General features: G+C 41.5%; 1 protein-coding gene and 1 pseudogene across 4 annotated transcripts in view; both read left to right on the plus strand.

Moving 5' to 3' along the window:
• MYO1B (myosin IB) overlaps positions 1–15694 on the plus strand; it is a 109071-nt gene that overhangs the window by 23369 nt on the left and 70008 nt on the right. For all 4 annotated transcript variants that reach the window (XM_065840391.2, XM_065840390.2, XM_071811211.1 and 1 more), the window contains one exon: positions 9452–9567. In XM_065840391.2, the coding sequence (XP_065696463.1) occupies positions 9452–9567 (116 nt within the window). The remainder of the gene's footprint in view (positions 1–9451; positions 9568–15694) is intronic.
• Positions 11961–13150, plus strand: LOC139828347 (uncharacterized; annotated as a pseudogene).

Here is a 15694-nt window from a genome sequence, read left to right on the forward strand (position 1 = left end):
TTGGACTCGATAACTCTTGTGGGTCCTTTCCAACTCAGGACATTCTGTGATCCTATGATAAGGGCTCTCCTTGCCAAGACCATTTAGAAGTGGATCCCCTGATGGTTCTCTTGGACCATCCTGGGTATGGTCACTTTAAGCCCTTCAAGAAAATTATATAAATTTCATACTGTGGCACAAACATGGCAATAAGAACACTTCTAAGAGCCAGAGAACAGGCTACAGCTTGATTACCTGTTGTTCAATTTTATGTGTATTTGAGGGAAAGTTTAATGGACTTGGGTGTTAGGTTGCATACCAGAGTGCAAAACTGGAGGCAGTGCCATAAAAAGAAGTGAGAAGGCTGGTGGAGCTGGAGTTTGGCCAAATATTCTACTGAAGTCCATCAGATTCTGCAGTAATCTCGTGCTGAGTGGCTTTGGGTGGAAGGGCTTGTTGGGTAACACGTATGTGTTAATTGGAAATGGGAATCTTGGAGTTAAGTCATGTCTGGAAATGTCTGGGGTATGTCTGACCAAGAAAAACCTCACTAAAAAGCTGTAATTGTTTATTACATTCTCTTTTTTTCTTTTTTTTTGCAACGCTTAAACTTTTCATTGACAGAATTTTCATTGCTTTTTTGCAAAAGTTGTTTTGTGTAAATATCAGTAACAAAAGCCTGTGAGAGGTTTTCTTCAACTTTACAAAGTAAAATGTGGTTCATGGGCAATGTAGTTAGCAAGTAGAAAAAAAAAATACAATGTTGATTATTTGAAGGTTCCAGGGAGCAGTTTGTGCGGTTGAAATGTGTGACCCAGAGACCGCATGGAAAACTTCAAACGCATTCATAAAATTCGGGTTGTATGTCACTGATGAATTTTGACTCATTCTGTTGAACTCTCTCGCTGAACTTTTTGTTTTGATTTTATTTTTTAAGTTGGCTGAAACTTGCTCAGCCCATCCAACTCAGCAATTATTTTTCCTTTGTATTTTTGGGATGATGGCAAATGGGAGGGGGGCATCTGTCTATACATGCGCTTACAGTGACTCACAAATGGTAGAGATTCGGGCTAAATTGTAGCATATATATCAGTCTGAAAATTATTTTGGGGCTGGGCTTGTTGTTTTGTGAGGAGTCTGGAGGGGAGCGGTGCTGTGGAGGCCTTTAGAAGCAAGATCCAGCTTTATTCTGCTGCCCTGCACATTTTTCCCTGCAGTTATGCTGTTTCTTGAAGTCTTCCCAAATTTGCAGAGGTCAGTGTTTTGTTCCTCACAACAAAAATGCTTCTTTGCTTTTTGTTCTTTACAACAAAACAGAATCTTTCTGATGTCAGCGTTTAATTTGTATTTTCTGCGCGTGGAGTTTGTGGGCTGCTTTGGGCAGGAGCAGCCTTATGGTACTGAACACATGTTGTTTTATCACTGAAACATGAAATATTTGGCATTCCAGTGTAATAACTCGCTGTTAGCTGTTTGAGGTAACATCCTTGTGGCTGTTGTGGTGTGCTCATTTCACAGACAGAGCTGCTTCCTCTGCGTCTCTATTGTTTTAATATTTTCGGCGTAGCCTAAAACTTGACTTAACTGCGATATGTCTGCCTGTATAATTGATTCACCCCTTTTTCAGCTACCTTACAGTATTTAGGAGTTTACTGAATCGCCATGAAGCGTAGCGGCTTTGTTCCTGCCATGCTTGTACCTACTATTCCAGGTGCTATGTTTGGAAGGAGAGGGTGGAGGACAGAATTATGTGAATGAGACCTATTGTCATGGTCTGTATTGGCCTTGTGTGACCATCCCTCCAGGTCATTCTGTTGCTGTTCTGAAGAACAGAATTTTCATAGAATCATTTAGGTTGGAAAAGGCCCTCAAGATCATAGAGTCCAACCATAACCTAACTGCAGCACTAAACCATGTCCTTAGGAACCTTGTCTGTCTAACTTTTACACCCCTCCAGGGATGGTGACTCCACCACTTCCCTGGGCAGCCTGTTTCAATGCCTGACAACCCTTTCTGGAAAGAAAGTTTTCCTAATATCCAATCTGAACCAATTTTTTTTTTTGGTATTGGGAAATGTAAATGCAGCTTGCTGGGAAAATCTTTGTTGTAATATGATTGAGTGATTGATGAAGTTTAGTTTTATCCTCAGTTTCATTACCCTCTGATGGCAGCAGTGTTTGCTGGTGTTCATCCAGCCAGTCCAGCCTGGGCTTTCCTTGTGGAGCTGGCGGAGCGGCAGGTTGCGGTGGCCAAGCCCTTTCTGAAGGGCAGGATGGTTTGAGAGCCTGAGCCGAGCGGCCACCCGTCCGCCCATGGTGGGACCCCAGGGGACACGAGTTCCCTCTGATCTCCTCCTCTTCCTCCCTTGGGAGATGCCTGTGTTGGTTTGAGTGATTTTTCCCAGCAGTGCCTCAACAGTTTTCCTCTTTGAGGGAAGCGACTGAGTTGTAGTAATAATATTGTTGCAGCTGCCGCAGGCTGGGACCTTGGAGCCTTCTGCTTCTCTGGCAGATATGAAGAAGGGCTTGTGTCTGCCCAAGGCACATCTTTTCCCGTGATAGCTTGTCATCCAAGTAGCATCATTCTGCCTCCCTCTAAATCTTGTTTTGCTTATTATCTAGATAGAGATCCTGTTGGTCCTGTGGTCCTTTGCATCAGCCCGCTCTGGTAAAACAAACTTTATATCTTGCCCAGAGTCAGGGCTGAAGATTTTTGCAGCTAGCAGGCTGTTTGCTTTTTACCTTAAAGTGTTTTGTGGGAGGAGAGTTACTTATCTCAAGGCAGTGCTTTCTGACTTTTCCTTTTTGTACGGCTTTTTTTGAGGCGCTTGGTTGTAGGCCTGTATGCAATATCTGCATAAAAGGAGTAAGAAAACATTAATAAGGATCACAGAAAATTATATGTGTATTGTGAGCTGTGTGTAGGGGTCTTCTCCTTCCCTATGCACTCTTTCTTTTTTGCCTGATGTGAGGTTTTGAGCAAAGAGAGAAGGTGATGTAGGAAATGCCTCCCATAGGGCCCCAGGGACTGTGGCAGTGTTGACTTTGCCCCCAAATGCTATATATTTCTTCCCTAAGGTGATAATGACATTTTGGGCATTTTCTAGTGGTTTCAGTGCACGTTATATGAAATAAAACACCAAAAGGAAGATTAATGAAAGGTTGGCGAATAGCAGAAATAGAATCAAAAGCATCCAAATACTGTAAAAACCTGGTTTTCACTGTGAGGAACATAGGTTAGCCTTGGCTGCAGAGTGGCAGGGACCATCCTCTCACCACGTTTTATTCATACAGAAATAATGAAACATTGTGGACTGAGTGCTCTCGCTAATGTTTTCACCAATGGTTTCTTGGCGCAGACACTGTCCAGCCTCCAGCTACAGTTTGCTTACGAAAACAAGTCTTTATCTTCTGAAAAGTGAGCAAGCACTGACATTCTGGGGTATTTAAATGCTGTCTTTAAAATTTTTAGTGTCTGTTTTGGGTTGAGTTCCTCATTGCTTACTTTACAGGTTTTGTCTATAATTGCGTCCTGTGTAGGAATTCTGTTTGTTTGTATAAAAACACCCCAGTGTAATCAGAGAGGCGGATGGCCGAGATGATTAATCTGCTTTGTTAATAACAACGTTAGAGTCTGTCATAATGATCGCGAGGTTAGCAGCAATATTTGCTGAGCATCGGAGAGATTTTAGGGGCTCGGATCTTGGTTTAGATTGTGGTTGTGCTACGATTAAGGGCTTGATCCTGATTCCTTTTATTTATTTCTATTTCCTCCTTCTCAATTCCAGGAACTCATCCACTGCCCTTCTATGTGGTTTCCTTTCCAGTCTTTCCTGTCCCATCCAGGTTTTACAAGGCTGCCTATCGTGATCAGTAACTGCATTAAGCACATAGAACAGCTTACCAGAATTGTTTGTTTTCTGTTACAACATACAGACCTTGTCCACTACATTTCTGGGGCTCAGACGCTGTGTTTGGGATGGTGGTCTTGAGCAAGAGTATTTTAATCATCTTGGGGAATAGGCTATGTTTATTCAGAAATCCAGTATTATATGTCTTCCCTCATACAAACATGATTAGAAAGACCTCCATCCAAACTACAAGGAAAAACAGTATCAAGGAGAGAAAGACTATGTGTGAGAGACTGGTTTGTATTTTCAGTTCACTGCAGACTAGCTTTTGGAAAAGTAAATTTTAGCAGCAGTTTCCCTTCCAGTGAGGGCAAGGGGTAGAAACAGGCTTTCTTATCTGCAGCAACTCACAGATTGTTCCAACCTCTTTAGAGCTCATCAGGAACTTTGTAGAGATGCTGTATTTGCTGGGAAATACTAATGAGAGGAGCCAAAGCTCATTAAAGATTAGTGCCATGGGATGCTGTGCAAGTCCAGCCCTTACTGAGTATAGGAATATTCACGTGGAAGGTCCTGTTTGAGGAAACTTTGTTAGTTCCCATTCTTCCCACTTGATCATCACTCTTTTGGGGTTGTGTTGTGCCAGCATCGTTGTTTGCAGGTGGTACCCGGAGGTTCTGCTCATGCTCCCAGCTCTCTGGAGCCCAGCATTGGCTCAATGCAAAGTGCAGCTGCATGGCTTGGATCGCAGGTAGAATTTATTTTGTACGTTCTGTCATGAAACAGCACCCACAAACCCCAGGATGAAATCCTAGTTTGTTTGTTTTGTGTTTTTCAAGTGCCCAGCCTATCCCTTCCCACCAAACAACATGAACACCTACATTGCTACACACAATAATAAGGTAAATCAAGGGCCCAGAAATAATCACAATCCAAGATGGGTTTGCTTTTGATCTTGATGTAGCTCTTTTCCTTATTCTTTTCAAACAGAGCGTCTTGCAACTTTGTGTTTTCAACCTGAAAAAACACAATGGACCAGAAGGAGGGTGCATTTAGCTATTTTATTGTGGCCAACCACAATGAAAAGCAAATTTAAGCAAACAGCACGCTTGTTCAAGTAATAGGCAATATTTTAGTAAGGCACTGGTCTCGTTGCTCATGTTTGTTAAAATAAGAAACTTTATTGTGGAGGAACGTGGCAGTGCTAAACTCAATGTCTTTGAGTTTAAGACAGTTCAGAAAACAAAACATGTAAGTACAGGCTTCCTCTGCATCTGCTGTCTCCTTGGCCTCGGCTGTTCTGAGCATGCAGGGGCACATGTGCTTAAGAGCTGGCAAGATCCAGAACCGCAGTGGTTCAGGCAAATACAAATGAAAGTGAGTATTGTATTAGAAATATAATTTTGCATATGTCACATAGAAACAAAAACAACACAAAAATCCCCACAAAACCAAAGAGCTGCACCTCCCACCCGCCCCGGCTCTGAAGAAAAAAGTGCTGCCAGATGATCCTTGGTTCTGGATTTGTTCCAATAAAATCTAGTCATGCTTCTCTTTGATCTTACGTCAGTGTCTCTCATTTCAATCAATTGTGATAGTGGTGTGATCTTAAACTCTTCCAAGTCATAGGAACCCAGTGCATTAAAGTATAATCTGTACTAAAGACACGTGCTTTATGCACATCTGGAGTATTAACATTGGTCTGAATAAATGGAAGAAACAGTATCCACACTAGCAATCGTATTTTACTAGAATTTCTTTGTTTCCTATTTCTGTGCTCCAACATTTAAAGAATAAGTCAATTGAGGACCCTTACTGAGCCCTGCCATTTAGCACACTTGCAGTTGGGTGTTTTACTGCTGGACTGATGTGTGTGCAGCAGCAATTTTTCTGGCCTGTTACACGCTGCCATGGGTAAGAAGCCGTGAGTTTGTTTTCAAAAGAGCTGCTGAAAGTGATGTACTCTTGCAGCAAATCTTTGTAGAGCCTTAATAATTTTAGACTCGACAGAAGGTTGTTTTGCAGAGGATGCTTTCACCATAGTGCCTGTGCCTCCTGGGTGCAGAGGTGTCTGGGGACCTTTCGCTGGGCTCTCTGTAAGGTTTTTGCAGCCTTTCAGCTTGAAAAGGTCCCCAGGCCTTTCAGGCAGTTTGCCAGTTTTTAGCAATAGCTTTTCCTCAGCCCTTGGCCGCCTCTAGGCTTCTCCTGAGCAATGGGAGCCTTGTGTTGTCTTGGTATTTTGGGCCTCTTCTTAAGGCAGTCTTAAGGTTAGAAAGGCACAGAAGCCCTCACAGTAGCAGTAATGTCTTGCCCCAAGCAGTTATGTTGGCTTTCAGCCCTAGGGGGAGAAAATGAGGCATCAAGGTCTCTTGGATGTTGCATCTCTTACCAGTACTTGGAGCTTTTCCAATTGAGTTGGTATTTAGAATTTTCTTCCTGCTCAGAGTCTTAAACCCTTTACTGGACAAGAATGAGTTGTCTGCATTGTTTTGGTGGAGCATGCAGAATGTGGTGTTTGACGTGATAGAAATTTGAATACAGGTGAAATGCTAGCCCATTGCAGTGTCGTCATGGTATGTGACAGATGCACCAGTAAACGGTGAGTTGAGAGTCCTTTTGGTTTGGGTTCTGGACAAACATGCCACAGAGGCAGAATTTGTCTTTGTGAGCTATTGCAATAAAGTGGAAATTCAGAGAAAGGAGCATTATCAAGAGTCTCTAGTTAGTGAAACTCAAGGAGACAGCAGATCTTGTCCAAACTTGTGGAACAAATTCGTGTCAAAGCCAAGAAAGAAATCGGATCTCCTGACTGCCTCCTATGTGTTCATCTTCATGAGGCTGTTCCTCTGGGGTTTCATTTCTTTTCTCTAAAACAGGGAAAATGAAGGGTCTCTGTAGTCCCTGGGGTGCTACAGTAGAGTCTCCCACTACTCTTTGGCGTTCTGCTTTCAGCACTGGAATGTTTCTGTGCTTCTTGCATGCTCAAGGATTTAAGCCATTTATTTTGTTTGTTTATAATAGAGTTCTGGTGGGAAGGCAGATGTTATGTGGGAAAGCTATTTTCTGGATTTGTTTATCCCCGTTATGTGGAATCTCACAGACCACCAGTAGCAAGTAGCTATTAGGCATCGGTGTTGAGATACTGGCATTTTTAGAAGAGGAAATATCTTAGTTCTTATAAGCAGCTTTGCAGCAAAACCAGTGATTTCTTGGCATGCCTTGGCTTAGTGTTTAAAGTGGACATGAGTATGTCTTTGTTTTTATATAGGCAGTTGACCTTTTGAAATATTGATATTTTAGGAAACAGTCTGTATTTGTTCATGTTTGACAATAAACAGCTGACTTGAATTCCCAGAATACATCATCTAACCAATACTTAGCTACAGGGAGATGGTTCTAAATAAATCTCATTTGAATGCTTGTGTTCAAAATTAAAGATTAAGGTTTTCACTTTCACTTGTCTTTGCCTTGCATTTCAGGATACTTCAAGGAATTTAGCAATTGTATGCTGTTACGATAAACAGAATAGCTGAAAAGGGCAAGCCTTTGAGTTCCAAAGAATTCCTGTTTCAACATAAAATCTTCAAGATCTGACCCTCATCTCTCTTCTGCTGATGCTTTTCAGCACTGATTTCACAACAGCCTGAATTCACAAATTCTTAAGATGTAGGAGGAAACGAGTTAACATGTTAATGCTTCATTAGGAAAGAGTCCTAACTGGGGTATCTGTGCACTTGTAGAAGACTATAAAGCTTTCTACTCTTGGGTATCTTTTATTCTTGCCAAGAATCTGTAGGCTTGCAAATTGCCAAAGCCGCATGCACTGAGAGAGCAAAGTAAACACTGTAGAAAGGCAATTTTTGCATTTTCTTCTTGTTCAGCCAAAGAGATTAGACATAGATGGAAAACGCTTTCCTCCTTTGGGGGAGGATGGCCACAAAACTAGAGCAATTTTTCAATTATTATTATTTGAAGAAAATATTTATAAGCGCACACACTGTGGTGTGTGTTTATAAGAAGCAAAAATCTTAATTATTTTGGATATATGGGGGGTAGGGGAAAAGTTTTGCAGAAGGTTTCTGGCCAGTTCTGAAGGAGAGGAGAGAGTATGCGTTGTTTAGAAATGGTGAGTCTTGAGGCCAATTAGTCAAGTGTCACATTTCATCGCAGCAGTTACTGTATGATGAATTGTCAGCAGTGGCTGTTCCTATTTCATCGGATGGGTGGTAAACGCTACAAGGATGAACTGTGAGGGGCTCTGGAAGTCTCATGCTACTTGTTTTATCACTGCAGTTTAGTTCAACTCAGTTCTAAATGGGACAGATGATGCTGTGCGAATTCATGGCTTAACTGTGCGTGTGTGTGCTGTGGAAAATGGGAAGTGGTGCTCTTTAAGAGCAAATTTGTTAGCATTTAGCAGAAAATTGCTTTAGACATGAAAGTTAGATAGGGAAGGGTTGCAGCAATTAATATTTTTAATTAGTAGCAGCAGCTCTGGAGGTAATTCAGTGCTCTTCTTGGAGGGAAACTTGGGCTCCTGGTGCCTCTGTTCCCAGTTAAAAATGTGTATTACAGTGCTGCCCTGTGATAAAAGCTGTGGAGAAATCCAAATAGCGATTGCAAGGTGCTAAGGTATCTCTGCAAAGAAGCTGCTTAAAACCATAGATTTATGTTAAAAACCATTGTGGGTTTTGGGTTCCTCCCCCCCCCGCCTTCTCTGTAGTTACTATCAAATGTAATCCAAATAATATAGGAACCTGCGGCTTTTGTGTACTGCCTTTACACCTCCTAGGAAGTGCCTGCTTATTGGAAAATGGTGTTTCACCAGGTGTTATTTATTTATTTCACGGTTGTGGAAAGAGATACCAAACACTTGGGGATTAATTAGGCTTTGATGAGTATCTTGCAGGTAGGGTGGAATGGGGTTTTGGCATTTTTTGCTGCTGGGGTGTGTTTGAATGCAGCCCTGGCAGCTGGAGGGAGGCACAGAGAGCTGTGGGGCTTAACGAAGGTGGATTAATTGTGTTGTGTGCCAATGTGATAATTAATCATGGTGTATGGTATCGGTCTTTATTCAGCTCGGGAGTGAACGGGAGCTAATGGAGTAAAACAATACATTACTCCTGCTTTCCAGGGGTAATGGTGAGTATGTGTAGAATCTGGAAGTAAAATTATCTTCAGCGCCCAAGGCTCTGTAGAGGCGGCACGAAACTCCTGCAGCTTCAGCTTTGCCTTTGCGTGGTTTTGTGCAAGTGCCCAAGGGCTGCAGCAAAGCACATGTGACGTTTGCCACACAGATGGAGTCGATTCTTCGTGATGTGTGTCCTTGTCTCTTTCCCTTCCCCACCTGAATGAGTTACAGAAATGTTGTACCATTGGGCTTTCTTTTAAAAAAAGGTTCGTAAGAGGCTTTTGGTTAGGCAGAAATTGTTACTTGGTACCCAACAGTGATTGTTGAGAGAGCGCTAAAAGCTGTTTCAGAGTCTGGGTACTTATCTATTCATCACTACAATTAGACTTTTTGTTTGTTTTTGTGTAGGTATTAAATGGGAGAATGATATATAAGAGGCAAAAGTCCGTTAAAAAGAAAAATCTAATGATTATTTTGTTTTTCTTTGACAGACATACATTGGCAGTGTGGTGATATCACTAAACCCCTACAGACCTCTACCCATTTATACTCCAGAGAAAGTGGAAGAATACAGAAACCGAAACTTTTATGAACTCAGTCCTCACATGTAAGTACACTGGAGAAGTTTTAGTTTTCATCCTGTCCCAAAACAGATGGTGCCAGCTGTCTCTGTCATCAAAAAGTCTGTGCTGGTTAAAGCAAACAAAAATCACACTGCTACTTCCCAAAATGAATTTTTATTAGTTCATCCTTATTTTAAAGAGAAGTCAAGATGAGTCACTCTTTCATGTATTTAGATCCCGATATGTGCATTTCAGAATATTTTCCTGTAATTGTTAGCAGTAGCCTTTATTGCTGCATTGTGAAGTAAGTAGTCTGTTTTAGCGGAAATGTGTTTCTTTCAGAGTCCAGATTGCCTTGTGAAAGCCTCTAGCTGTTCAAAATGTTTGAGTCATGTAGTGTTACATAGGAAGCTCTTAATTTCTCTTTGCACAATGCCAAAAACGAAAAAAACCCTCACGATGAATGCAGAAATATATTGGATGTGTCTGAATGGTATCTGCAAGGAAAAAAAAGCTTGGTCTCCTCTCGTCTGTGCTGGTGGCAATGAGCCCATTCTAAGAGGGCAGTCAGAGTGCCATAAATACATAATGCAAATTTTAAAGCTAAAATATGTAGCATATACACAGACATATAATATTGCAAAGTATTATTTGCATATGATGTAAATTTCAAGTCTAAATTTCAGTGGTGTATTTATTTATTTATTTAAACTTTTAGGTTAAAAGAAAATAATATTTGGAAACAGTTCTGGAAGTTATTTTGTTGTGATTCATTTTTTCGCCTTCACTCTTCATCAGTAATTTTTGCAGATGCATTGGCTGAAATGCAGACAGCTGATTAATCAGATCGAATAAGCTTCTGGTTGTTCTTGGCTCTCTTGGGGCTGAACTCTGGCTATGTCCAGGTTTTCCTTCTGCACAGTTTTGTTTAGCAAGCACAGTTGCTTGCTAAATTAACAAAGTTGCTAAAAGGACTCTCTGCTCTGCTAACTTTGTGCAGCTGCATAAAACTTACTGTTGTCATACAATGGGGGATTTTTAAAAGTAAAATCTGAGAGTTACAATTCGTTTTGTGTTATGGAAGTCAGTCCTATGTACTTGGCTGCATGTTGAATCAAGTTGAATCAAGTACAAGGTGGTTTTCCAGGACTGAAATGCTCAACAATCAGTCTGGTATGTATTACAAGAGTCTTAACTTGGCAGAAAAATGTTTCATAAACATCACTGATCACTAAAGACAATCATTGTGTAGTCAGGGTGCATCTCAGAGTGAGAACTTTTGGAGTCCAAACACTAGAAATTCACTTTAAGAGCAGTAGTTTGAGAAAATGTTGAATTTTAATTTATGTCAGGAGATCTCGATTGCGTGATGGTAATAGATGTTCCTGGCAAGTTTGGATAGAGTGCCAAGTCTTGAAAAGTGTAAGACTAATTTGTCTTGGATAGATATGATCTCTCCATGAATTTTCTTTATTTGGTATTGTTTCTGCATGAAAATTTTGTTGTCTGACAGCTGCTAAGTAGACAAAATATCTTTAAAAATACAGGACTATGAAATAATCTCTGTTATAGTTTCTTTTACGGATACGGTGTTTTCAAACTGTAGAAATACAAAATGATCTTATTTGTGGTGACCTTGCTTCCCTTCCCACCTGTCTGTAGATGCCTTTGAGAACTGCAGAATCAAGAGAGTCACTTTTGTCTCTGCTAAAATTGATGAACTTCTCACCATCTTTAAAAAAATGCTTTTGAAATATTGTAGGTGTCTAAAATACAAGCCAAGAACTGGGTTTGGGTCAGAGCTGGCGTCATCCGGCCTTGGAGCTTGCGGCTGATTCTAGGCTTGACCTATGTTGGGAGGCTGCTGTTAAACACAGGGTTCAGATGTATCTGGGCAGAGAGATACACCTTGCAATCAAGGTTTGGGGTTTTTTAAATTTTATTTTTTTAGCTGCGCAGGAACTTTAATGAAGAGATGTTGTGAGGCAAATTGCAATTAGTGGTATTGCTTCTGACACGGGGGTAAAAAAAACCACCACGTTGATTTGTGGAGATGTTCATACTTATTTTTCTTTGATGTGTAAATCTCCATTGAGTCACGGCCTCTGGGGAGGAATTGATTGTGGGTAAGCCCACTGTACCATTTGAGTGTGCTTTGGGAAAAGGGGGTTGGTTCCTATTGCGTAATCCTGAGTAAAGCAAAACTTGACTGTTTATAAGCACACTAATGCATATGACCTACATTGTGTGTCTAGAAATACAATTATATACAGTGTGTTTCTTATTTCAGCATCTCCTTTGTGCGAATAATCAGTCTAATTTTGTTGCTAGTGCTAGCTAGGAAAATGCAAAAAAGGGGGTTTAGTCTCTGCCAAATTTACTCTTCTAAAACATAATGCTTAAAGCCTCTGTGAAGAGAGATTTTTCAAAATTAAGCATGTGTGAAGGCAGCACCCTCCCTGTAGGCAGGGATGCGCTCTTTGATTATTTAAACAAATAAAAAGCACAACCATCAGCATTGGGCATAAATTGGGCACAAAATAATTGGCATAACCTGCAGAGTGTCACCAACTGAAGCAGTGTCCTGCACAAAAATGCTGGGCTTCGGTCGGGGAGAGGAAAAGCCATTATATGTGTCGTCTGGGGCACGAGTCGAAGCCAGAGACCAGCAACACAGCACCAGAGCCCATACCATACAATCTTTGCAAGCCCTCATCCAGTCTTTGCAGGGGCAAGCAGGGGACTTGAAAAGACAATTAGAACAGAAAAAACCCAAGCAAGCCATTTACAATCAGCTCTTAAAGACCAATTTATAGGCACAAGCTGCAGGGGCTCTTTGCCTGCTGGTAGGGAGCCTATATATCCCTCCAAAGAGGTGGATGAGGCAAGATGGAGGATGGAAATGCCTCCTCCCTCTGTCCGTTCACTGGTCAAAACTGAGTACCAACATGAGCATGGTGAATACGAATCTTCTCAAATTATCACCAAGGAGGTTCCATACTCTGCAACTGAATTAGTCAAACTAAAAAAGGATTTTAGTCATTCACCAAAAGAGTCTGAGATGGAATGCATTTGGAGGGTGTCGTTGTTTGGGGGGATCAGATATTATCAAGTGAACAGGAAGCCGAGGGCTCCTGGGGACCAGGAGGGTTCCTGACCACCGCTGACCATCGCGTGCCCTGGTCCCTAACACAAAGAGTGGCCTATGGGGCTGGAGGCCTCAACCCTTTGAAAAGGGGGGGATCCCCTTGCCATTGTGGGGATGGTCAACCAATTAGTGGAGGACGTACAGGAGGCAGCTTGTCTGCAAATGATGTGCGACCAGGAGCTTAAGTTTAAACAAGAATGCCCAGTGATGATGCCACTTGACCCAGAACGAATGACACCCCTCATGTGGAGCCTCCTGAACTCCCTAAAAGCTTTTGGCATTCAGCTGCAAGGAACAATACAGGTGATGTCCCAGAGCAAAAGGGCTGTTGCTGCTTTAGAGGGAATAGTGACCCCAATCACAGATCCCCTGAAAAGTACGTTTGGACTTTGGGAGAGGTGTCCCAGGAGTTAGTTAATTATGGCCGAAAGTATCGTCCAGTGCCCTCTGTTGAAGGTGACTCTAAAGCTATCAGATGAACCGAGTGGCACCCCCCTTTTAAAACAAAACTCCTATGGAATAACAACAGTAGGGGGCACCTGAAATTTGGGAATCCCCAGGCCCCAAGTGAGGAACATTATACCCTCTGGAAGAAGGGTATTTTAAAGTGGATCTCTTGGGAGGTGATGGATGGGTTACCCACTCACTCCCAACTTGGAAAGGTTTGTGAAAGGCTGGGCCAAAATACTGATGGGTTGGAAAAAAACACAATCCAAGGTGGACCTTAGGAAGGTGAAAGAAAAGGGGGGATAAAAGCTACACCGGACCCCAATAGGGGCTCTCAAGCAACTACTGTGGGGTGTTCCCAGGGCTCTGGCTGTGTGTGGGAGCTCCTGGGAAATGAGGAATCTAAATCACATTTCGGTTATTTTCCAGTAGTTTTGTACAACCTTCTGTTTGTGCTTGAGGTACGTGCAAGTGCTTTAGTGGGATTGATTTTGGTGTGGGGAGGATGTGCTTGAGAATGCCAACTGTACCAGTAAAAGAGCAGCCTTGGTGAGCACATGAAAAAAGAAGGAAAAAGAGAGAGAATTATATAATGACATGCAGGAAATCCATACCTAGATAATTTTTTCCATATAGGGCCATTGAAGGGAAGATATGGGAGTGAAAAATCTCTTCACGTGTTTTCTTAGCCCTGGTCGGACAGAGGAGGGGAGTGAACGCCCAGTCACCTGCGTGTCCTTGGGAGCGTTTGCCAGGGTGACTGATGCTTGCGGTGACGCTAGTTAATACTTAATTGTAGGGTTTGGGCAGGGGCACTTTTTTTTTCTTTTTTTTTCTTATATGATCTTTGGAAACTGGAGTAAAGCCATGGACACATTTTGAATGGGCAGCCAAACTGAATTTCTGACAGAGAGCTTCTGGTCAGATGATTTTTGGATAGCGTTATACCTGATGAAATTTGATCAAAGAGATTTTATTTGAATGGTTTGTTCCTGTCTTAATACATCACTGTTGTTGTGGCACCATGCAATAAAGTGTTACTACTCTAGATCTCCTGCAATGCTTGTTTTTCATAGTCTGTGGCTTCTTGCATAGCTGTAATAGGAAATTTATCAAGCTTTTTATTTATTTTTTTTTTTTTCCCCAGTGTTTTGTTAATCAGTTTTGTCTTTATCTGCAAGGCAAGATCGAACTTGTCTCTGACCTGGCAGGGCAGACTATGACATTTCAGCGTTCAGTGCTTGATTTGTGCAGTCCTTATGCTTCTGTTCTGCTCATTCAGTTGATGTAATTACTCTTTCAGTTGACGTGATTACTGTTTTGCTTACCTTGTGGCTCAGCTAGACATGAGAGAGGACCAAGCTGTCTATCCTGCTAAATTACCTTGACTTCTACCAGTGACAAAGGCAGCCGCTGGCATCTTTAAACCAAAGGTGATAGGAAATAAATAGCTTTTTGTACCATTTATTTGTAACCACCATGCCGTATTGCTTTCCTACCAATAGCAGGTTAGCTGTAAGGGATTGCAGAGTAGGTGCTTTCTTACACTTCCTATTTTAATACCAGCTCCTGGCAGCTCTCCGTCCCTGGGAGGTGGGGTGGAATGTGGCATTTTGCTCCCTTTCGCGTTCCGAAACACCTGCTCGCTTTACAAGAATCATGGATTATTTTGAGGGACAAAACAGAAAATGGCAGCAGTATTGCTAATGACAAGTAAATAAGAGTTCAGAGTCACCATGCATTTCTTTTAGCTGTGTACTGAAGTATTTGAGGTAACTGGGACAGCAGGAAAATATCTGGAGAAGGCTGTTTTCAGACATCTGTTGCATTTCACATAGGCAATTTTGCTGTACATTTTATTTACTTTTTATTATTTTAAGTCAAATATTTCTGAAGAGACAGTAGTTTTGCCTTTAAAATCTTTCAAATCTGAAGACAAACTTGTGCATGCAACTCCTGAAAACCAGCTTCCCTTTATATAGGACACAAGCACAAATATATCAACCTGATGCTTGTTAAAATCCAAGAATGAGCAATGTTCCCTATTTCAATGATCATATTCATAATAATTGGACCAAATATTTATCCTGCAGATATCTGCAATTACTCTGACAATAAATACAATTTGCAGTTTCCTTTTCAAGTTTTAGCCAATGTCAGCAGTGAATATAGAAATTATATTTTTATTTCTGGCTTTTTCTGCTCGTATCCCAGGATGGCCTGTCTTCAGTAACACGAAGGTTACAGTAACTCTTTTTCTCTGTTTTGTCTGAATGGTGTGATAAAGCCCCAACTGTGAATGATGGGTTTTGCCTAGATGTAAAACTAAGCTTTTCCGTATCAGTAGCAGAGTTTTAAGGCACACAGTAGCTTGCTTTATTTGTCTAAGAAGGGGGTGGTGGGGTGAGATCCTGTGCTGTAGTTCAGTGTCCTTCATTGCCCCAATATGTTTATTTTAACATTTCCTTTTCAATTTGTCCTTTCCTAATTCTCATTTGCTTTAGTTTTGGGGGTTGTGTGGTATGTTTTTTGTTGTTTGTTTTGGGTTTTTTTTAATTCCACGCTACGGTTTTGTT

The sequence above is a fragment of the Patagioenas fasciata genome, chromosome 7 (assembly GCF_037038585.1).
Source record: "Patagioenas fasciata isolate bPatFas1 chromosome 7, bPatFas1.hap1, whole genome shotgun sequence".
Classification (NCBI taxonomy): domain Eukaryota; kingdom Metazoa; phylum Chordata; class Aves; order Columbiformes; family Columbidae; genus Patagioenas; species Patagioenas fasciata.